General features: G+C 42.2%; 1 protein-coding gene across 2 annotated transcripts in view; it reads left to right on the top strand.

Annotated features, from left to right (window-relative positions):
- ism1 (isthmin 1) overlaps window positions 1-22335 on the top strand; it is an 89360-nt gene extending 67025 nt beyond the window's left edge. For both annotated transcript variants that reach the window (XM_072265483.1, XM_072265482.1), the window contains 2 exons: window positions 18291-18380; window positions 21216-22335. In XM_072265483.1, coding sequence (XP_072121584.1) covers window positions 18291-18380; window positions 21216-21733 — 608 coding nt within the window. In that variant the 3' untranslated portion in view covers window positions 21734-22335. The remainder of the gene's footprint in view (window positions 1-18290; window positions 18381-21215) is intronic.
- The last annotated feature ends 972 nt before the right edge of the window (window positions 22336-23307 follow it).

The raw sequence follows: 23307 nt of genomic DNA, 5'->3' as shown, positions 1-23307 counted from the left end.
GTGACCATGTGGGTTTCCTCGGGGTGCTCTGGTTTCCTCCAACTTGGAAAAGATGAGCAGGTTGTAGGTTAACTGGCTGCTATGAATTGCACCCCTCCCCCGTATAGGTGATGGGAGAATCTGGGGACAGTTGTTGGGAATATGCAGACAGCAAAATATGATTAATGTAGGATTGTTGTAGAAAACCATACAAACCATAGAAAAACTACAGCACAGAAACAGGCCTTTTGGGCCTTCTTGGCTGTGCCGAACCACTTTCTGCCTAGTCCCACCGAGCTGCACCCAGGCCATATCCCTCCATACACCTCTCATCCATGTATCTGTCCAATTTATTCTTAAATGTTAAAAAAGAACCCGCATTTACCACCTGGTCTGGTAGCTCATTCCACACTCCCACCACTCTCTGTGTGAAGAAGCCCCCCCTAATGTTCCCTTTAAACTTTTCCCCCCTCACCCTTAACCCATGTCCTCTGTTTTTTTTTCCTCCCCTTTCCTCAGTGGAAAAAGCCTGCTTGCATTCACTCTATCTATACCCATCATAATTTTATATACCTCTATCAAATCTCCCCTCATTCTTCTATGCTCCAGGGAATAAAGTCCTAACCTATTCAACCTTTCTCTGTAACTGAGTTTCTCAAGTCCCGGCAACATCCTTGTAAACCTTCTCTGCACTCTTTCAACCTTATTTATATCCTTCCTGTAATTTGGTGACCAAAACTGAACACAATACTCCAGATTCGGCCTCACCAATGCCTTATACAACCTCATCATAACATTCCAGCTCTTATACTCAACACTTTGATTAATAAAGGCCAATGTACCAAAAGCTCTCTTTACGACCCTATCTACCCGTGACGCCACTTTTAGGGAATTCTGTATCTGTATTCCCAGATCCCTCTGTTCTACTGCATTCCTCAGTGGGTGGTTCATGGTCAGTGTGGATTCAGTGGGCTGAAGGGCCTGTTTTAGGCTGTATCTATCTGACTAAAATCAGGTTTGTACCAGAACTGAAGAAACATAGAAAACTGAAGCTTGCAGACCTGAAGGATGTCACAGATATAAAGAACTTATCAACTAGGATCTTAAAATTTACCTGTTATTTGATTTAATTAATGCACAAGCTACTTAATAGATATGTAGCTATTCTGCAGCCAAGTACCTGATAACCTGATACATCACTCAATGCCAGCCTGTTTTTTTTGGTATATTTTTAAAATTGCAGGGAATAGCTGATGGGAGCCAAGCAATTTCACATTCCTGGGTGTCAAGACCTCAGAGGATCTAACCTGGTCCCAACATGTCAATGCAGCTATAAAGAAGGCAAGACAATGGCTAGATTTCATTAGGAGTTTGAAGAGATTTGGTTTGTCACCTCAGACACTTGAACTTCGATAGATGTTACCGCAGAGAGCATCATTGTCTGGTATGGGGGCTACTGCACTGGACCAAAAGAAGCTACAGAAGTTGTAAAAGTAGTCATCTCCATCTTGGGTACTAACCTCCATGGTATCCAAGACATTTTCAAGGAGCAGTGCCTCAGAAAGCTGGCATCCATTATTAAGGACCTCCCAGGACATGCCCTTTTCTCATTGTTACCCTCTGGGAAGAGGTACAGAAGCCTAAAGGCACACACTCAGGATTCAGGAACAGCTTCTTCCCACTGCCATACAATTCCTAAATGGATATTGAACCCGTGAACACTACCTCACTTTTTAAAAAATATATTATTTCAGTTTTGCACTATTGTTAATCTAATTATTTAATATACTTGTATACTTACTATAATTGATTTACTTATTTTTTTTCTTTCTATGCTATCATGTATTGCATTGAACTGCTGCCGCTAAGTTAACAAATTCCAGAACACATGCCAGTGATAATAAAGCTGACTCTGATTCTGAAGTACATGCAACAGCATCAATGCAAGACTCACTGATAAGAGCTGAGGAGAAGAAAATGTGACCTATTTTGAGTTCAGCCTATCAGTGGGACCCTAAAGTAGTAAACCACATGCCTGGACAAATAATCCAAGAATTCTGCAGTTAAGAGTATTGCAGTCTAGGAGATACTGTGGACCTCTGCCAATAATGGGATGGAGGCAGGAGGAGATGAACCATAGCAACCAGAACACAAATCTGCTCACGAGACCAAAGGCTTTCCTGCACAAGTCCATGGAATAAATTTTCATTATGAGCCTTATACAAAAATTCTAAACAGTCACCTCCAGACATTCTCATAGCTCTTGCCAAATAAATGCATACATCCAGTGGCTACTGCTGTATATCAAGGATGTTATTAATAGCTTAACAGTGCTCAAATGGTTCTGTCTATATCAAAGAATATACACAGAATACAACCTGAAATACTTGTCTTCACAGACATTCACCAGAAACAGAACTCCAAAAGAATGAACAGAAAAATATTGGAACCTCGTAGCGCCCCTCCCCTCCTCCTGTTTCAGCAAAAAGTGTCAGCTCCCACCACCCACCAAGCAATAGAGAAGCACCCGAGGTGAGACCATGATCTGCAGTCAACAAAAGCTATTGTTTACCTAACAGTTCAACATGCCTCAGGCTCTCTTGCTCTCTCTCGCACTAACTAACAAAGCACAGAGAGATGTCACCCATTTTCACAACTAAGAGTGGGACCGACGGTCACTGTTACGATATTATGGTCTGCTGCGTCACTTTTCCATACATCCACCCCAGTGAAATCCTGATGTTCCATCTCCATCAGTTGGCTACACCGGCCTGAAATCGGTCTTCCACAGGGCCACACTGGGCATCTGGAGAATGTTGAAAAATGGTCGGCTAACAAGCTCCAGGAACAGGAACTGATCTGCTGTAAAAAAAAACAACGTAGTTTGAGTGCCACTTGCAGATCAGGACCTCGATAGAACCCCAACCAGCTTGATAAGGGAAAAAAAAAGAGACATCAAAGAGAGGAATAAAGTTGTTCTTCACAGATGAGCTCGAAGAGGCAGCCACTTGCCTCCATCCTAACTCCAGCCAGTCTCTCACACCAAGAGAGCTGTCAGGACACATTACAGAGTGAGTCTGCTGAACTGTGAGCAACGTTCCCACTGCTGTACAGATGTGGTGACTGTTTTGCCCTGGTGCTTCTCTGTAGAGTTGTATATTCTGTTTTCTAAAGAGGAGGCAGTGGAGCATGTGGTTTCCTGCAGTTAGTTTCTGTCCCCCGGGTTAAAGGGAAGGGCACTTGATGTGCATCATCAAACTGAACAACATATTCACAATTAGATATGCTGTATTGCAAAACGTGGCTTTTCCAATCAGGACTTGAATAATCACAGGTAGCAAGCTACCGTTACATTGCAAGTCGCCAACACTGACACTACTGGGGATCATGGGGTCTATGTAGAGCTCCTGTAGTTAATTTGGTTCCTTCTCTAACAGTTGCCTGTCTTCATGATGCTTCAAACTGAATACTATTATCAATAATTACTATGCAAGCCAATTTTCATCCATGCCATTCTGAAGGTTGTGTGTTTTATTGTTCTTTTGACTGGTCGCCAAGTGTTGGTCCCTCCTAATGCAGAGAAGTAGAAGGATCTAGCCTTTCCCTCACACCTCAACGTGCCTGCTTCACTTCATGCGGGTCTGGTTTTATATGAGGTGGGTACATGATCTGATCCTTACAGGAACAATCAGAAAATATCAAAGAATTCTATGGTTCCAGGTCTTTCCTGGAATATTCTGTCAAATTCTTGGTAAAACTTAAGATTTCTACAGGTATTTGTCTTTAATATCTTTGACTGGCTCTTCTTTTATATAGTGCCACCTTCAACAATAACAAAGGCAAACACCAGTTTAGGTGTACTAAACTTGTGCTGAATATGGAGACAATGAGTCTCGAAGTAATGTTTGAAATTGGGCAAAATTGGTTGAAATTGAGGCTGAGGCACTTTTCACACAGGAATACATAATAAAACAGTCCCTCCATTGCTGTTGATGGGAGTTGCACAGCAACGCCTGCATTTGGTGCGTCATTGTCACTCTGACTGCAGGGAAATTAGTCAGGACTTAAAAGGCTCTCTTCTCAGCAGCCACCAAACAGTTGTGGAAGAGGTTACCATGGGGGTGAGAGAAAATGTAAGAAAGGGAAATGTGGTCATCTTCTATTTGTTGGGGATGGACATGCTGTGAGTGATCCATGCCACTAGGCCATGCAGTGTAATCAAAGAGCCTGTGCCTGGGGCTTGGAATTTGAGCATGGAGGCCCCAAAAAGTGATGGAGGAACCATTGCTGTAGCTTCCGTTATTCCAATCATTGAAAACTGAGCCTGGCGTGTAAAGCACTGGTGTCACATGACATGCATTCCTGAGCCCTGGACAGCGTGCTTCTAAACGATAAAAGCTCCTGCAATGCAGAATATGTATCATGCACAAAACTTGACATCACTAGGCACGCCAACTAGGAAGTCATCAGTCACGTCATGTTGAATTACACACAGAAATACTCTGATCAGTTTTTTAATGAACACAATTTCACGTGGAAATGATCAGTAGCCAATCCAGCCTCACAAAGATACATTTTATGCACATGAGATTAGTCTGCAAATTCCAAATTCCAAGCTAGCAACTTTAATTGATCTCAAACAAGAGAAAATCTGCAGATGCTGGAAATCCAAGCAACCTGCACAAAATGCTGGAGGAATTCAGCAGGCCAGGCAGCATCTATGGAAAAGAGAACAGTCCAAGTTTTGAGCCAAGAGCCTTCGTCAGGACTGGAGAAAAAAAGATGAAGAGTTAGAGCTGGAAGGTGGGAGGAGGGAGGGGAGGAAGAAACACAATGTGATAGGTGAAGCTGGGAGGGGATGAAGTTATGAGCTGGGAAATTGATTGGTGAAAGAAATACAGGGCTGGAGAAGGGGTAATCTAATAGAAGAGGACAGAAGGCCATGGAAGAAAGGAAAGGGGGGAGATGCACCAGACGAGGGGGTGATGGGCAGGCAAGGAGATAAGGTGAAAGAGGGAAAAGGGTGGGAAATAGAGAGGGGGCTATTAACAGAAGTTCAAGAAATCGATGTTTGTGCCATCAGGTTGGAGGCTACCCAGACAGAACATAAGGTGCTGCTCCTCTAACCTGAGTGTGGCTTCATCACAACAGTAGAGGGGACCATGGATAGACTTATCGGAATGGGATTGGGAAGTGGAATTAAAATGGGTGGCCACTGGGAGATCTCAATTGTTCTGGTGGACAGAGAGTAGATGTTCGGCGAAGTGGTCTCCCAATCTGCGTTGGGTCTCACAGATAAACAGGAGGCCACATCAGGAGCACCAGATACAGTAGATGATCCCAACAGACTCTCAGGTGAAGTGTCACCTCTCCTGGAAGGACTGTTTGGGGCCCTGAATGGTGGTGAGGGAGGAGGCGTAGGGGCAGGGATAGCATTCGTCCCGCTACAAGTGCTGCAATGCTGTGGACTTGACAAAACATACTGCAAACTATCATTGACTTTCAATGATTCTGAATAATTAAAATGAAATGGCAAACTATTTCATTCAAGTTTCACATTTTTATAAGTGCAAGATTAACCAATAATACTCTAAGCATCTAAAAACATCAAGGGAAAATACAAATAATTAAATAAAACCTGTTGCTTTCCTACAGTCTTACAATCCCCTCTACAAAGAACATGCTTGCAAATCACGAGGCAGATCTAACCTGGCATAAGTGCTGGGATATCTCAGCAAACTCTTGCTCTGTCACTGAACTCCATAAAGTCTTAGTGGTACGTAAGGGTGGAGCACAGTCCGGTGATATCAGTCCAGCTCAGCCATTAATCCTGCACCTTGCATGCTAGTGTGGGAGGTTTCAGAACCTTCTGGCACCTCTGCTCAGAATTACCATCATTTTCTTGTGCCTGTGGTACCTTGCAAAGTTCAGCTGGTGTTAGGGCAATAACCAACAGCTTAAGCCAAAGAGCTTTTGGCTTAAGCTTAAAGGTGGAAAAACAAGTAAAGTGACAAAAGTTTAGAGAGAAGATTCCTGAGCTTAAGTTCTTGGCAATTGCAGGTAGCTACGTACGCCCAAGAGGCTAGAACTGAAAGGAGACAGGTTATTTTAGGAAATATTAGGACAGAGGAGATTACCGGGAAAAGGCTGAGTGACATTATGAGGGCATTTGAAATAGGAAACAAAATACATGACCATCCAAACCATGCTAGCAGACAACAGGAACCTCAACTTGACTCACAAGCAGACGTTAGTGCCTTTATCATTGCAATATTCCACTATTCTGCACTGCATATCAATCCCTGGGAAACATAAAATGAAGATTTTGGGGATGTTGTAATCTCCCTTGGGAAAGAGTGTTTGCCTTGGTCATAGAATTCTTTGCTTCTCAACTTCCATTGCCTTTATATGGATGAGCAATAAAAACAGAATGCTGGAAATATCCATCAGCAGGTCTACTACCATCTGTGGAGAGAAAAACCAGAGACTTCAATGTCATTTGACATCTGACATCAGGTCAATGACATTTCATCAGAATCTGACCTGACCTTCTGAGTATTTTTAGCATTGTCTGATTTCATTTTAGATTCCTAGTGTCCACTGTGTTACGTTGCGGAAAGAGGCAAATATGGCTTAAATTTTGAATGCTTCTTGTTTAGCCGTCACCTGAGTGGGCATTCTCCAACTAGATCTTGCTGTTATTTTGGTTTCTTCATTTTACATGGATTCACCTAGGGTAAAGTATGATCCAGGTCACCAAGAAGCTTGCCCACCAATTTGCCTGCAATTGGAGGGGTGCATACTTAATTTTATAAAGAAATTGCATACTTATAGCTCCACTCTTTATCTTTATGAGATTGATGTTATGGAGGGGATGAGAATTTGAGTCCCTATTGCTCACTCTCTCTCACTGCTCCCCCATTATATTATTATTTTGTTGTTGTGTAGGCACAGTTGAAGTCACACTGCAAGATTCTACAAATAGCAGTTAAGTATAAGAAGTGCAAGTGACTATTGGACAGGACATGGGATAACTCCTCTGCTCTTCCTCAGCTGGTACATTTGCATCACTAATGTCCATTTGAGAAGCCAGACTAGGGCTAAAATTTGTTACAAATCAATCAAATATTTCAGGAAAAAAAAAGTTGCAGTGCTGTTGGAAATCAGTTTAATGTGCAGTAGTTATTTCTGAGTCCTTCTGGGGAAATTTGTATGCTCATTTCTCATCAAGGCTTTCACTCCCATGCACTTTTTTCCTGCAGCATAACACACTCCCAGACTACATCAACAGTAATGTAACACTCAAAGTTTACACTTGACTGAAAAATGACAGTTTACTTACAGAACATACAGATTTCACTAAGTGCATTTTCTCTGAAACTCTGCTATTTAATAACAATACATTCTTCTGAGATCTCTTACAACCTCAGGTAGAGTTGTCACAGAAATACGTAGCACAGAAAGAGGCCATTCAGCCCACTTGCCCTACAGACTATGATGCCTGTCCACACAAATCCCATTTTCCCACAATGGGCCTATATCTCTCTTCTATTTTCCTATCTAAGCACCTGTCCAAATATCTCTTTAATGTTGTAATTTTATCTGCCTTCACTACCTCCTTTGGCAACTTGTCCCAGATATTTACTACCCTCTGTGTAGAAAAGCATTCCCCTCAGCTATCCTTTAAACCTCCGCATTCTCACCTTAAATCTGTGCCCTTGAGTTCTAGAATTTCTTGTGCTGGAATAAATATTCTGTCTATCCTATGCATAATTTTATAAATATACATAGGGTCGCCTCTCAGCCTCCTATGCTCTAGAGAGAGTAAGCAATCTCTCTGTTATAACCACAGCCCTCCGCTCCAGGCAACATTTTCTCTAATGCGACCATATCCCTACTGTTGTGTGGAATGGGCATCAAAGGAGGCTACACATGGTTGTAGACTCAGCCAGCTCCTCAACACTCCCCAACTTCAAGGACACATTCATGAGGCGGTGCCTCAAGAAGGCGGCGGCTATCGTTAAGGAACCTCGCCATCCAGGGCAAGCGCTCTCTCATTAGGAGGTACAGGAACCTGAAGATCCACGTTTAACACTTGAAGAGCAGCTTCTCCTTTTCTACTTCCAGATTTCTGAATGGTCCATGAACACTACCTCACTATTCCTCTTTTGCAGTACTCATTTATCTTTGTGACATAGTAATTTTTTTTTGTTTTGCACTGTACTACTGCCATAAAATAACAGATTTCAAAGCATGTGTCAGTGATAACAAATCTGATTCTGATGAGAGTTGTATAGAATACTTTAAATGTAAGGTACAGTCAACGCTGCGTGCGGCTGTAACAGGACATGCCTGCTTTCATGTTCAATGTGTCTGCTGTCAAGGCAGGCATATGAAATTACTTTCTTGCTACCCTATCCGCTCATCGATCTGTGTCACCTCTTTCAGTTAACTATGGATTTACACCCAGTGTTCCTCTGTACATCAGTGACCCTGCTATTTATTTGCAGTGTCCAGTCTAAATTTGATCACCCAAAATGCATTATTTGACACAAATCTGGATTGAATTTCATCTACCACTGCTGCACCCAGTTTATCAGCTGATCTGTCAGTGTATTCACAGATATCTTCAACCTCTCACTCCAGCAGTATGTGGTACCCACCTGCTTCAAGCAGGTTTCAATCATACCAGTGCTTTAGTACAGCATGGTAAACTGCCTCAATGACTATTGCCCAGTTGCACTTACATCCACAGTGATGAAGTGCTTTGAGAGGCTGGTTATTATCAACTCCTGTCTCATTGGTGACTTGTATCCACTCCAATTTGCCTACTGAAGCAACCCTCATTGACACTTCACACAACCCTGGAACATCTGGACAGCAAAGATGTCAGGCTGCCCTTTATCGATTACAGCACAGCATTTAATACAATCATCCCCTCAAAACACATCAGTAAATTCCAAGAGCTGGGCCTTAATGCTCCCTTGTGCAATTGAATCCTGGATTTCCTCACTTGTGGACCTCAGTCAGTTTGGAGAGGCAAAGATATCTCCTCCACAATCTCCATCAGTGCAGGAGGACCACAGGGATGTGTACTTAGCCCCCTGCTCTACTTTTCTACACTTATGATTGTGTGTCTAAGTACTGCTCCAACACCATGTACAAGTTTGCTGATGACACCACTGATGTGGGCTGTATCAAAGGTGGCGATGAATCAGCATACAGGAGAGAGACTGAAAATCTGGCTGAGTGATGTAATAACAACAACCTCTCGCTCAACGTCAATAAGACCAAAGAACTGATTGTAGACTTTAGGAGAGGGAAACCAGAAGTCCTTGAGCCAGTACTCATCAGGGGATTAGAGGTAGAGAGGGTCAGTAACTTTAAATTTCCAGGTGTCACTATCTCAGGGGACCTGTCCGGGACCCATCATATAAATGTAATTGCAAAGAAAGCACGGCTCTGCCTCTACTTCCTCAGGAGTCTGTGGAGATTCGGCATGTCATCAAAACCCTTGGCGAACTTCTATAGATGTGAGGTGGAAAGTGTGCTGACTGGCTGCATTACGGCCTGGTATGGGAACACCAATGACTTTGAGCGGAAAATCCTACAAGAGGTAGTGGATTTGGCCCAGTACACCAGAGGTAAAACCCTCTCAATCGTTGAGCACAACTACATGAAACATTGCAGTAGTAAAGCAACATCCATCATCAAAGATCCTCACCACCCAGGCCATGCGCTTTTCTCACTGCCACCATCTGGTAGAAGGTACAATTTCCTCAAGACTCTTACCACCAGGTACAAGAACAGTTACTACCCCACAGCCATCAGTCTCTTGAACAAAAGGGATAACTGCACTCATTCCACTTCTAGTGTTCCCACAACTGACAGCTTCAGTTTAAGGATTCTTGTTATTTCATGCTGGTTATTTATTGCTATTCATTTATATTTGCATTTTCACAGTTTGTTGTCCATTGATCCAGTTTACAGTTACTGTTCTATAGATTTGCTAAGTATGCCCGCAGAAAAAGAATCTTAGGGTTGTATGTGGTGACATGTATGTACTCTGATCATAAATTTTACTTTGGACTTTGATCTGTGTCCCACCTTGTCTTTAGGCACCCTGCTTTGTTATCTGTACCTCCACCAATTTAATGTGCCATGTGCAGACTTCCTAATCATACACTTTATACTCTCATCCAATATGCAACAGAGGTTCCAGCACTTGTTACAGATTTTCTGTCAGAAAAAACATGCATCCCCTAAAAATTACTTTATTTCTCCCCGTTCCCAACCAATTTTAGAATCAATTTGTTAAAACACCTCCGATCTCTTGTGCCTTCACCTTCTGTACCGGTCATAACTTTAGATCTTAAGCTCATTCCAGGCAGCTGCTGCTAATTTCTGACTTCTTTGCAGAGCCAAGAAAGCAACGTGGATCAACCTGAGGTCTCTGATTAAAGTCTTAATTGACAGACAGTACTTCCAACAGTGTTGTGCTTGGCTAGATTATATCTTCAGTGGGATCTGAACCCATAACCTTCTGATTCCATGATGACAGTACTACCCTACCACCATGCCAAATCTGATATCTACCATCTGTAAAGTTTCTGTATAAACAGCTTTTTGAGCAGATTCAAGAACTGGTATTGATCTTTGAGAAGCAACGTCATAGCGTTGATAGATTCCCTATTGCGGGGTTGCTTTCTAAAGAGCCCCACTGAGCTGATCCCTGAAGAAAAGTATAAAGGACTTTTGCAACAAGGAGCTTGGAAAAAGCCTCATCTTTCTGATACTCAAACCAGTGAGCCAAAGCAATGAATGAGTGGATAACTTCCCTCTATTTTAACTGTATTTTTTTTAATGGTTGAAGGAATGATGTTTCATTTTGAACAACCACATGATTAATTGCCCATTTCCGTAAACAGGAAATTTAACATTTCCATTTACCTGATAGGCTCCACCTTCCTTCCCAGGTAGATGCAGGAAGTTGAACAGTATTTTTCATCACGGATAAAGAAGTTTTCCTCAATTTTCTGGGTAATTTTCATCCTTCAACTAAAATATACAGAGAAGAAATCATTTATTTAACAGCATACCATGATCCCACTGGCAATAAAATGACTGTTGCATTTCTAATATCATAATAATGACTACCTTTGGGAAGTTTATTGGCAGTAGAGAATTTTGGGGAGTTTTAGTTTTATGATTACATACGTTTTCCTTGTCGAGAAAAGAAAGTCAAAAGGCAGTCTTAATCAAGATGCAAAGGGAAAAATCTTTCACTGAGATTTGGAACCTTCTAATTCTCTCTGCACATTAATTGTTTGTTCTCCAGTTCTAAAACTCTTATAAAGAAGATCATAGAGAAAGTAGGAATCATGGATTTGGACCATTCAGCCCATCAAATTTACACTAGCCATTAAGCATCCAATATGCTATTCCCATATTTTTCTCCCCACATTTCCATCAACTTTCCTCTGAGTCTACTACTCGCCTACACACCAAGAGCAATTGACAATGGCTATTTTAACCTGCCATGCTGCATGTCTTTGGGATGTGGGAGGAAACTAGAGCACCCTGAAGAAATTCACACAGTTACGCTCTGCACAAACTCCACATAGTTAAGTCAGGACTGAACCTGGTTGCTGGAGCCACAAGTGGAGTCACTCTGGAGCAATTAGAATAGTCACGGCTGTTACTCAGTGAAGTATCGAACAAGTGTAGCCATGGTGAAAATGTCAAGGAATCATAGAGTAGTTCAGCACAGAAGGAGGCCCTTCAGCCCATCACATCTTTGTTGTCCTTTTTACCCATCCACACTAATCCCTTTTGGCCACATAAGGACCATATCCTCCCATGCCTTGCCTATTTAAGCGTCTGTTTGAGTGCCTGTTAAACATAATGATTTTGTCTGATTTGACTACCTCCTCCGGCAGTGTGCTCTCTTGTAGATACCCCTGCCATGGGAGAAAGATTTTGGCCATCTACCTCATCTATGTCTCTGCTAATCTTCTTTCACCTCACAGTTGCTGCTCAGACAGATAAGATCCTTCAGCAGGTTGTTTGTTGTTCCAGATTCCAGCATCTGCAGTCTTGTCTTTCCTTCTTGATGCACAGTGCAGCTTCACAAATAGCAATGGCCACGTTACCTCTTCTTTCAGTGGCATTAGTAGAAGAATAAATATTTGGCTTAGGACACATAGGATGGAAAACAAATAAAACTGCAGATGCTAGAATCTGAAACAAAAACACAAAAATGCTGGAAAAGCTCAGCCAGTCAAGCAGCATCTGTGGAAGGAGAAACCAGTTAACACTTTGGGTCAGGGACCTTCCATAGAATTGTAGGAAAAGTGGAGGGATGACTTGAAACATTAACTGGTTTATCTTTCCACAAAAGCTGCTTGATTGGCTAGTACTTCTGGTTTTGGTACAACAGGATCTTTTATGTTGGGATCCTATAGGGAATGCCAAGTTAGAGTTCGGTGCTCAGGCCTCTGGTGCAGGACCAGAACACACAGCTTTCTTACTCAGATCCAAGAGTGCAATACAATAAGGTATTTGCTTGAGTGTTTCCTGGATCAGCTCATTTTCATATTCATTAGAAAAAAATGCCAAGTGTAAATCCTGTGCAAAATGGGCATAATTGCAGGAAAATTCTGTACAGCCTTTAATGGATAGTTCTGGGCACCTTCTACTAGGAAATGCAAAATCATAAAAAATAAGGGCAGATGCATATCGTGAGATGTTATGTCACTGACGTTTATTTTACACTCTGCTGCAGAGTGATCCCATTTTATGTTAAAACTGAATTCTAACCCAAGCTTCTTATAATTCAATGTGACCATTGGAGCATCACTGATACAAACCAGTGTTATAGTGCCTTTGTAATTTAGATTTTCTGAAGAAATGCAGAAAGTGACCTTGTCAATACCCATTTTTTTTAAAATCATGGGTGTGAATCTTGGAGTTAGATGGAAATCATACAACCTTAAAACATTAGAGCAGAAATTATCTAGCATTATAGTGTCTTTTAGGAAATCTGAAGTAAATGGTAATCAAAAAAAGCCAAAGGAGATGTAAGTGGTGCCTAGAGGTGTCAATTGTGCCAGCAATGATTTTGTGGTAGATGTAAACAATGGTATGGGATAGCTCCAAAGTGAAAAGTAATCCTTTCCACTCTTAAGAGATGGACTATGGACTCTACTTCAGCACTTTTGTCACTCCCTCCTCCTTCATCTGCTTATCATCCCCTTCACCTGGATCCACCTGCAAGCTTTTGTTCCATCCCTTCCCTGCTTATCACCTCTTTCATCTGCTTATTACCCCCTTCACCTGGAGCCACCTGCCAGCTCTTGTTCCATCCCTTCCCTGCTTATCACCTCCTTCATCTGCTTATTACCCCCTTCACCTGGAGCCACCTGCCAGCTCTTGTTCCATCCCTTCCCTGCTTATCACCTCCTTCATCTGCTTATTACCCCCTTCACCTGGAGCCACCTGCCAGCTCTTGTTCCATCCCTTCCCTGCTTATCACCTCCTTCATCTGCTTATTACCCCCTTCACCTGGAGCCACCTGCCAGCTCTTGTTCCATCCCTTCCCTGCTTATCACCTCCTTCATCTGCTTATTACCCCCTTCACCTGGAGCCACCTGCCAGCTCTTGTTCCATCCCTTCCCTGCATAGTTTTTATACCGGTTATCTCTCCTCTGGCTTTCAATTGATGCGAAGGGTCTTGACCCAAAACGTCAAATATCTATTCCTCTCAGATGCTTCCTGAGCCTCTTAGTTCCTCCAGCGTGTGATGGTCCTTCTATATATGGGTAGCTGCCTTCTTCCCCTCTCAAGTGATAATCTCTTTCCTCATCGATCTTCTAAGGCTATTTCAAAGAATTAGGTGTGTATCAGCAGAAGACAGCATCCATCGCTAAGGACCCCTACCACCCAGGACATGATTTCTTCTCATTACTATCATCTGGGAGGGGGTATGGGAGCCTGCAAGACCCACACTCAGCTTTTCAAGAACAGTTTCTTCCCTTCCACCATCATATTTCAGAACAGACCATAAACTCACAAATATTACCTCACTATTTTGCTCCTTCCACTTCTTTAATACATTTTTTATTTTAATGTGTAGTAATTTTTAAAATGTATTGGTGTATAATGCTGCTGCAAAACAACGAACCTCCATTGAGATCGTTAAGAGCACCAAATTTCTTGGTGTTCACCTGGCGGAGAATCTCACCTGGTCCTTCAACACCAGTTCCATAGCCAAGAAAGCCCAGCACCATCTCTACTTTCTGCGAAGGCTGAGAAAAGTCCATCTCCCACCCGCCATCTTCACCACATTCTACAGAGGATGTATCGAGAGCATCCTGAGCAGCTGCATCACTGTCTGGCTTGGGAATTGCACCATCTCGGTTCGCAGGACCCTGCAGTGGATAGTGAAGTCAGCTGAGAAGATCATCGGGGTCTCTCTCCCCGTCATTAGAGGCATTTACACCACACGCTGCACCCGTAAAGCCAACATTATGAAGGACCCCATGCACCCCTCCTTCACCTCCTTCACCTGGAAGCATTCGGGCTCTCATGACCAGACTGTGCAACAGTTTCTTCCCCCAAGCCATCAGACTCCTCAATACCCAGAGCCTAGACTGACATCTACATCATTTGTTATTATATTGTAATTTGTCCTCTACTGTGCCTATTGTCTTGTTTATTATTTATTGTACTGCCCTGCACTGTTTTGTACACTTTATGTAGTCCTGTGCAGGTCTGTAGTGTAGTGTAGTTGTTGTGTTGTTTCATGTAGCACTATGGTCCTGGAAGAACGTTGTTTTGTTTTTACAGTGTACTGTACCAGCGGTTTATGGTCGAAATGACAATAAAAAGCGACTTGGCTTGACCTGACTTGATAAAAAACCTGATTCTGATTCCCTCTGTAGTTCAGGAATGCTACTATAACCACTACAGGGATTTCCATCCCTCCACCATAACCACCATGGCACTGCAAGCACTGACATACATTTCTCCATGAAATGATTATTTCAGAAATATCTGGAGCAGTGACTCAAGGTCAGACCGGGATTAGGGAAGTGCAAGCCTATCACGTCTAGGTGAAATTTGCCATGGTAACTGACCACTGTAGCAATGAAATAAAGCATTCCTACAGTTCCCCACCCACCCACCCACCTTCTCCCCTCACTTGGTCTCACCTATCACTTGCCAGCCTTGTACTCTTTCCCCTTCCCCCAATTTCTTTGTCTGGTTTCAGTCCCCTTCCTTTCCAGTCCTGGTGAAGGGGCTCAGCCCGAAATGCCAACTGTTTTATTCCCTCCATAGATACTGACTGATCTGCTAAGTTCCTCCAACATTTTGTGTGTTGCTGTGGATTTCCAGCATCTACAGAATGCACCTGTTTAGGCAGAGGCACCTGTCCTGGAATGTCCTTGGACACATTGCAGCCAGTGAAGCTCTGCTGAAGTGTAGTCATTGTTGGAAGGAGGAAGTGCAGCAGCCAAAGGGCACTTGTGATTGGGATAATGAGCAGATAATCTCTTTGGTGATGCTGATTGATGGATTAATATTGGCCAGGAGACTGGAGTTCAGTGTTCATCATTCATCATTCATTAATTCATCAAACAAGGCACGATTACAAAGGCTTCCTGCTCATCTTAATAGCAGTCCCCTGGAGTCTTCTGTAGGTGCCTGATAATTCAGGCAGGACTGTGGGTTTGATATCCTGCCCTCAGTATCACATTTCGCTATCAACCCACATTTCTCTGCTTGGAACAGGGTTGGAAACCACACCCGCCTAACATGGCACTGCCCACTGACCCACAGTTGACGCCAGTGGAGTGCAAATCATAGTGCTCAAATTTTTCCACCATCTCCAAAATAAACAAATTACTTCCATTGACAAGTCCTTCAAAATTAATGTTTGCTGCTGGTATTGCTAGAGGAAAATTATTCCCATTGGCTTAGAGTAAACTGCTCTGCCGAAACGCTGTCAACACTGTTTGGGCACCTTGGCAAACTCTGGCATGCAGCCCATCAATCTCTGTCTTGACAAATCATTGGAGAAAAATTACAGCCTGTAATACTCATGGTGTATCAATATAGCATGTCCGTATGCAAAATTCTTCCAATGGCTCAGAGCCTCATAACATTTACCCTTTATATTCCAGGGTGAAGAAAACATTAGCTCAGTGCTGCACATTATTTTCACATTTTAAAGTTTCAAAATGTTATTCCTGATGGAGAAAACCAAACCAAATCCATTTTTTTTGTAGTTTCTATCATCAAACACACAGCACATGTCACACACCTCAGACCCAATAATTTAGCTCTAGTTCCTTCTTAAGGACTTTCTAACTAATTACTAAGTAACCTCTTTTGTACTCTCACCAATTAAGGTTTCTGCAATAGGTTCAAAGGGGAACTGTGGAGGCCAAGGCATTATTACAACTTTGAAAATATGCATGAGTTACTAATTTTCTTCTTACAGAACTGAAGAGTGACTTTAAGCTTTTCTTGGTTTGAATACAAAATTATAGATAGTTGATGCAATTTTTACATCTACATTAGGCACCCATTTTGAAAGCAGCTGATCTTGTAGTAGTTCCACTCCAGAGCCTTCAGCTCAGCAACCAGGGCTGACACTTGCAAATCTTGATTGCCACCTTAGGGTATGTGCACTGAGAGCGTAAAGGAGTTGGGTGCTTACTGTTCTGGTTAACAACAAATGGTGCAATCCGGGTCATATTACAATCGAGGAACGTGTTTGTAGACCGGATATTGAACCTTTTACTGTTGGACTTCGGCCACATTCCACCGAGATTCAATACTGGGTGGCACGGGAGGTCGTTCCTGCCTGTGGCCATCAAACGTGCAGCTCCTCCCGTGGAGAGTCAAACACCCAGAGCCAATAGACTAGTCCTGGACTTATTTTCCATCTGGCATAGTTTGCATTTTGTTATTTGATTGTTTGTGGTTTTGTATTGCTATATTTACGCTCTATTCTTGGTTGGCGCAGCTGTAACGAAACCCAATTTCCCTCGGGATCAATAAAGTATATCTATCTATCTATCTATCTATCTAAAATGCCTCCACTCTACCATAGAGACAATTATTCATTATTAACTGTGGCTCAGAAGTCCATGGGCATAAGGCCTACTTCAGACACTTGAGCACAACACCCATCCGGTAGAGCAAGGACCGTGTTCTCCCTCAGGTCCAGCCCAAAATTTATCTCTCAGGCAATACTGCTAGAACAAAGTGTCTGGCTGTTTATCTCACTGCTGATTGTATGAGCCTGCTGTTGTCCATTTGGCTGCTACAGTTTAACAGTGACTACACTTCAAACTTCCTTTATTGATTGTGTAAATGGTTGGGATGTCATGAAAGGCACTCCATATTAATGCAAATACTTTCTTCTTTCTGTCTAATGCAATTAATGAGAAAGTGAAGTCTTTCAGCAGGCACATTATAAAAATACATTTGGACTTTGTTCTGCCAGCATTAGCAAAAGGGAAACTGGTTAAAATCCAGCCATATTTAGACGGCACAACAGTGTGAATTGGAATCTATCAATTGATAAAATAATTCAAGATAGTTTAATCGATGCAGCTTTCTTCACAAGTCTAATCTTGAACTGTGCCTTCAGTGAATTGCACCAAAGCGTGTGGATAGAGGGTAGGTGGAAATGTTCCCGCATGTCCATTTCAAAAAAGTAGATTACTGCACTGTAATCAGGCCTGCTAATTAGCAATTAGTTAGCAAACTGGCAAACCTCCAATGGATGCTGCTGATTAGCAACAAAGAGACATGAACATCCAAATTCTGTCCTGTTGAGGCACCAGTCATATTTTCCTGACCAATTCAGGCTTTAGTGCGCTCCCTCATGACAGCAGTGGGTAATTCTTACCAGGGTCAGAAGGTTGTGGGCCCAGATGCGTGCACGCACAAATTGAGGAGGCCAGTTTTTGAGGATGGTCCTTCAGTTGAGGTGTAGACCTCCCAACAGATATAAAATATTCCAAGTCACTATCTGAAAAGCGGGATTTATCTTTAATGTTTAATGTTTGATGATCAATCACTATGGCCAAACTACCTGGACGCTTATCACGTCGCTGCTTGTAGGAGCATGCCATATGTAATTTGGTTACTCTGTTTCTTGTAGTACAGTGACTGCACTTCAGAAGGACTTCGTTGGATCTTAATGTGCCAAGCTAGATGCCATAGAAATACAAGTCTCCCTATTTTAAGTATTTCAATTTTTAAAAATCTTGTTTATTTTTCTGTCCCCTCCGAAGGAATTGAAGACACTTTCAAGACTGCTGCGACTGAAATGAGTCTAATGGCTGGAGGTGAAGACATAAACGCAACAGAATTGTTTGGAATAGGTAAGGTGATAGTTTTGCCCAAAATGAGGTATGAAAAATGTAAGCAACACACATCAAAGTTGCTGGTGAACGCAGCAGGCCAGGCAGCATATTTATTGCATGGGTAAAATCATTGCAATGGAGGAAATGTGGTCACCCAAGCTGGGTATGAAAATATTAAATGCTAGTATTTTCTAAATGTTGAAAGATTGAAGTAGTGGACATCCAATGAGATTCAAGCATCATTGAAGGGTGCAGACAAATTTAAAAAGGTGAATAGAACAATGGCCCATGTATCTCAAGGACAGGATCACAGAGGAAGAGATTATGCCTAGGCTGTAGAAAGCCCTGGATGCACTATGCTTGGAATACAGAAGGCAGTTCAGGCACTGCACCTTAGGAAACATAGGATCTCCTTGGCGAGAGCGCAGCATCATACTAGATAGCAAAAAGTTAATGACAACATATAAACCTGAGTGGTGTTTGCTGGACTTGAAGGATAAGCAGTGATTTGATCAAATCTGTTTCAAGTAATTCAAACCTAAAGGGTCAGTAGAAAAGAATGGCTTCCACTGATTATGGAATCTTGAACTAGGAAATGTTGTCTTTAAAATTAGAAATAAACCTTTGATATGTGAAGCTCAGAAACTCCTGCAGCACCAAGTTTCATGTTTGATACTCTTTCCCATTGCCATTTTGTAAACTTCATTTCAAATTTGATAGATGCCTGTTAAGAATATACTGTAGATTAAGTGATAAAGGGTGGTTTATGAAGCTAATATACGTAACAGCTATGATCTCATCAAATGCATAACTGCTTTGAGAGGTAAATGGCTTTATATTCAAATTCCTATGTTATTTCCAAGAAGCATGAAGCTGGTATGGCAGTGAGGCATGTAACCAACCTTAAATTATTGATATTTATCCAAGTGTTACTGAGAATCTGATATTTTTAGCGATGTAACACCTTTGCACGTACAAAAACACAAGAAACTTTTCCTTTCTTCTTCAACACTGTATTGTTCTAATTTACCTAAAACAAAAACTGAGTCACAGAGATGTCAGATGTAAAATCACAACAGAATTGATACATGACGGTCATTTACCTCTTAAACTGTGTTTCCCTTATTGCATGAACTGGTTGTGTATAAGTGCTGTCTTTGTAAGGATTTAATTAACAGGATGGCATAATGATGAAGGCCTTTAGGTTCCAAACGTGGCACACCCCGGGTGATTCACAGCCGATGTCCCCATGGGTTGAGTCAGTGTTAACTGCCGTAAACTGATGCCACAGGCTTCTCCATGTGGAAGACTTGAGAGAGAATAAGGAAAACAGCCCCACTGCAGCAATCTTTGAGGATTTCCAAACTCCTGATGGCAGAATGATATTGATTTTAAACTTGGAATGCAGGCGTACATGAATGTTTGCTCTTGAGAAAGCTGTGGTGGCTATTGAAATCCATATCATGAAGGTAATCCCACAGTGAATGAGTGAATGCCAGGTTTTGAGTCACTGGATTTAAATAAAAGACAATTACATTTTCAGCCTTGGATATTAGTGTGCAGCTGGTGACACTCACAAAATGCCTGCTACCTTGGTCCTTCTCAGTATCAAGCTTTCCCTGCAGCACTGAAGTCTACCTTACTGAGCTACCATTTTGGAGGTGTAGAGTGTAATCATGGTACATCAGTAGAACAGGGAAAGAACGTTTAGGACATTGGACAGGGTAGTGTGCAGGCAGGTTGCGTTGCCCTGGATGGTGTTTGAGTATTGTTTGAGTCTCTTCATCCAGGCAAGTGTTCCTTCATGGTTTTGGTTTAGGCAACGTAGTTGAAGGAAAGTTGAGGGACCAAGACGCAAGTTATTTGCTGCCTGCCCTTGAACCCTCTGTACTTGTGCAGTTAGATTTCTGATTGGTAGTGACCACCCCCAGGATGTTGACGGTGGGTGATTAGGCAGTGGTATTCCTGTTGAACGTCAAAAGATGAATGGAATTCACTGTGATCTGCAGAGGCTGCATTATTTCGCATCTTTCTGTGCTTTGCAAGAGAACGTTGCAGTTCATCGGCGTGATAAATGTTTCTGTGGTCTCCCATTTTAACTTCTTTATCGGTGGAATCAAATTAACTGGATATTTTGAAATAGCTGAGGCATTTCCTACATGCAAAGTTCAGAATCAAAGTAATAGAAGCTAGTTGGCTAGCTGTTTTTCTCTTTTTTGTTCGCGGAATGGTGGAATTCACTCCAACAAAATGCAGTAGATGTTACCTCAAGTCATCATTATATTGGCACAAATAACTGTTTTTTCCCCGCAAGGCAAAGATGCTGAATGATGTGCAGCCAAATAGGGTGGGTGGAGTTGGGTCACAGATTAGCAGTGATCTCATTGAATGGCAGAACTGACTCCTGTCTCTGATTCTATTACTAATTTCCAGCTTAATGATCAATTGTTCTGAAGTAAAATTAAATATAATTGAGGGGGGAAAGCTTAAGGTACCAATGTTTGTAAAGTCTTTTTTTTATCCCCAGAGTAGTCATTCAGTGCAATTGCAAAAACTATCATGTCTGTGCATAACATAAGTCCTGATGCAGGATCTTTATTCTTTAAAACGTCAACTCTTTATTCCTTTCCATAGACGCTGCCTGGCCTGCAGCATTTTGTGTGTGTGTTACTAATAAAAATGGCTTGACTTGCAAACATTTCTGGGGAATATCATAGCTGTTCAGTAATGGGTTTTATGCAGGTCTTGAAATGGTTTTCTACAATGGTGAAATGCCCCTTTAAATTGAATGCTAACTTTATGATTATTTTCCTTATTTTCCTTTTTTTCCCTTACCAATCTCTACCCAATCAGATACGGACAGCTGCGAAAGATGGATGAACTGTAAAAGTGAATTCCTAAAGAAATATATGCATAAAGTTGTGAATGACCTTCCCAGCTGCCCTTGCTCCTATCCAACTGAGATTGCCTATAGCACGACTGATATCTACGATCGAGCCAAACGCAAGGACTTTCGCTGGAAAGATGCAAGTGGTCCGAAGGAGCGCCTGGAAATCTACAAGCCAACCGCGCGTTACTGCATTCGCTCTATGCTCTCCCTAGAAAGCACGACGCTGGCTGCCCAGCACTGTTGCTATGATGAGAACTTGCAGCTCATCACACGGGGTAAAGGCGGGGGGACTCCAAACCTCATTAGCACCGAATTCTCAGCGGAGCTGCATTATAAAGTGGATATCCTTCCGTGGATTATTTGCAAAGGGGACTGGAGCAGGTACAATGAGGTCAGACCTCCAAATAATGGTCTAAAATGTACAGATAACCCCTCAGATGAAGTATACAAAAGACAGTTTCAGGAAGCCAGGGAGTATTAAGAGCAGGTTCTCTCCTGGGTGCGGATTAGTAGACTGAATACTTTCTGGAGAAGCTATTTTGTTTCCGTTTGAGGACAGACATCCAGTTCGCTGGATATGCGCACCCAAGCCATAAAAATACCACACAACAGAGTTCAGTCACTTGGCACCTTGTCGATACTTTCCTTTTGACTGCTCCAAACTTCTGAGGACCGTTCCTTTGGCAGCGCTAGGCTCGCAGTTCAAAAGGAAATCTTGTGCCCTTTTTTTTGAATCCCGGCAATCAAAGGGAGACACATTTGTTTAATTCTGTTGGAGGGACTGGTGGGGGTGGGGAGTTGTTGGTGGAGACAGCTCACAGCATTCAAAGCATTCTCGGGATTGGAGTCATTTTCAGTGAATCGAACTATAAACAAAGGAAGTGGCACTTTTATAGTTTCGACCTCCCTCCCCCCGCCCAGTCGTTCTTCATCTGTTCTCTAAATCCCTCTAATTTGTTTATAAAATTTAGCTTGTGTTAAATACAGAAAAAAAGATGCAGAAGATCTCGCTTTGTAAAATTGTCTTAGAGAATTTTCTTATTGAAACCTATTTTAAACAATGTTCTTCAGATTTTTAAAGTCTGCATTATTTTTGTACAGTATTTATTGAGCCGCAGAGACACGCACACTCTATCTCACACACACACAGCGCTTCATGTGGTTTGCTTATTTTAGATACCATTTGGACCATGTGCCAGCAAAGAAGAGAGTATTCATTAATCTTTATGAAAAGCAAATCTTCAAATAAATCGTATCTGAAATGTTCACGCACAACCTGGAGGTTTTCCTTCCTCCAGCACACCTCGACTTCCCATCCACTATTTCATGCGTGTGAAATGTTTCAACCTGCATCTTTTATCAGTGCCTCACTACCAGAGTTCCCACAAGCGTTTGATCAGTGACTGCCTGCGGGGACCAGCTGTTGACCCTTCGAAGCAAAAATACACAGATCAGCTTCAGATTGTCAGGCATTCCAGCGCCGTCTAACCTGGCTGTCATTTGCACCATTCGAGTCTATTTTTAAAGTTTTCCTCCGAAGCCACTGTTGGACTTCTCATTTTGAGGTGAGACAGCGGCACATGATAAATTTCCGTTTCTTTCCTCCCTGTTTTGTTTAAAGCACAGCAGCCCGTGATGCGTTCAGTAGTAAATGCCGCTCCCACTATTACCCCGGCTAAGATTATATTTTCCTACGGGATGAAGGCAGCTGATATTTATCTAATTGTCCAGTCTACCCAGGAAATCCCGAAGATCAAAGGAAGGTGCATTTATTTACCACTGTGTCAAGTTAAAAACGGTGCTGTGGTAGACATATGATCTGCCCAAGCCTGAATCCTTCCTGAATGACGTTCCCTGACTTAGTATCTGAGCTCTTCCAACAATCCATTCTCACTGATAAAATGGACTTCCTTCAACGCAACGCAGACATTCCGTTATGAAACCCACTGCCAGTTCAATTGACAAAAATATGTATTCATTTAAAACAAATTTAATATGTTTAATGATTTGAGGATTTAAATAAAACTATTTATAAACGTGCAAAAATAGGATGGC

Source organism: Mobula birostris, chromosome 8, assembly GCF_030028105.1.
Source record: "Mobula birostris isolate sMobBir1 chromosome 8, sMobBir1.hap1, whole genome shotgun sequence".
NCBI lineage: Eukaryota > Metazoa > Chordata > Chondrichthyes > Myliobatiformes > Myliobatidae > Mobula > Mobula birostris.
This window is presented reverse-complemented; position numbering and strand designations above follow the sequence as displayed.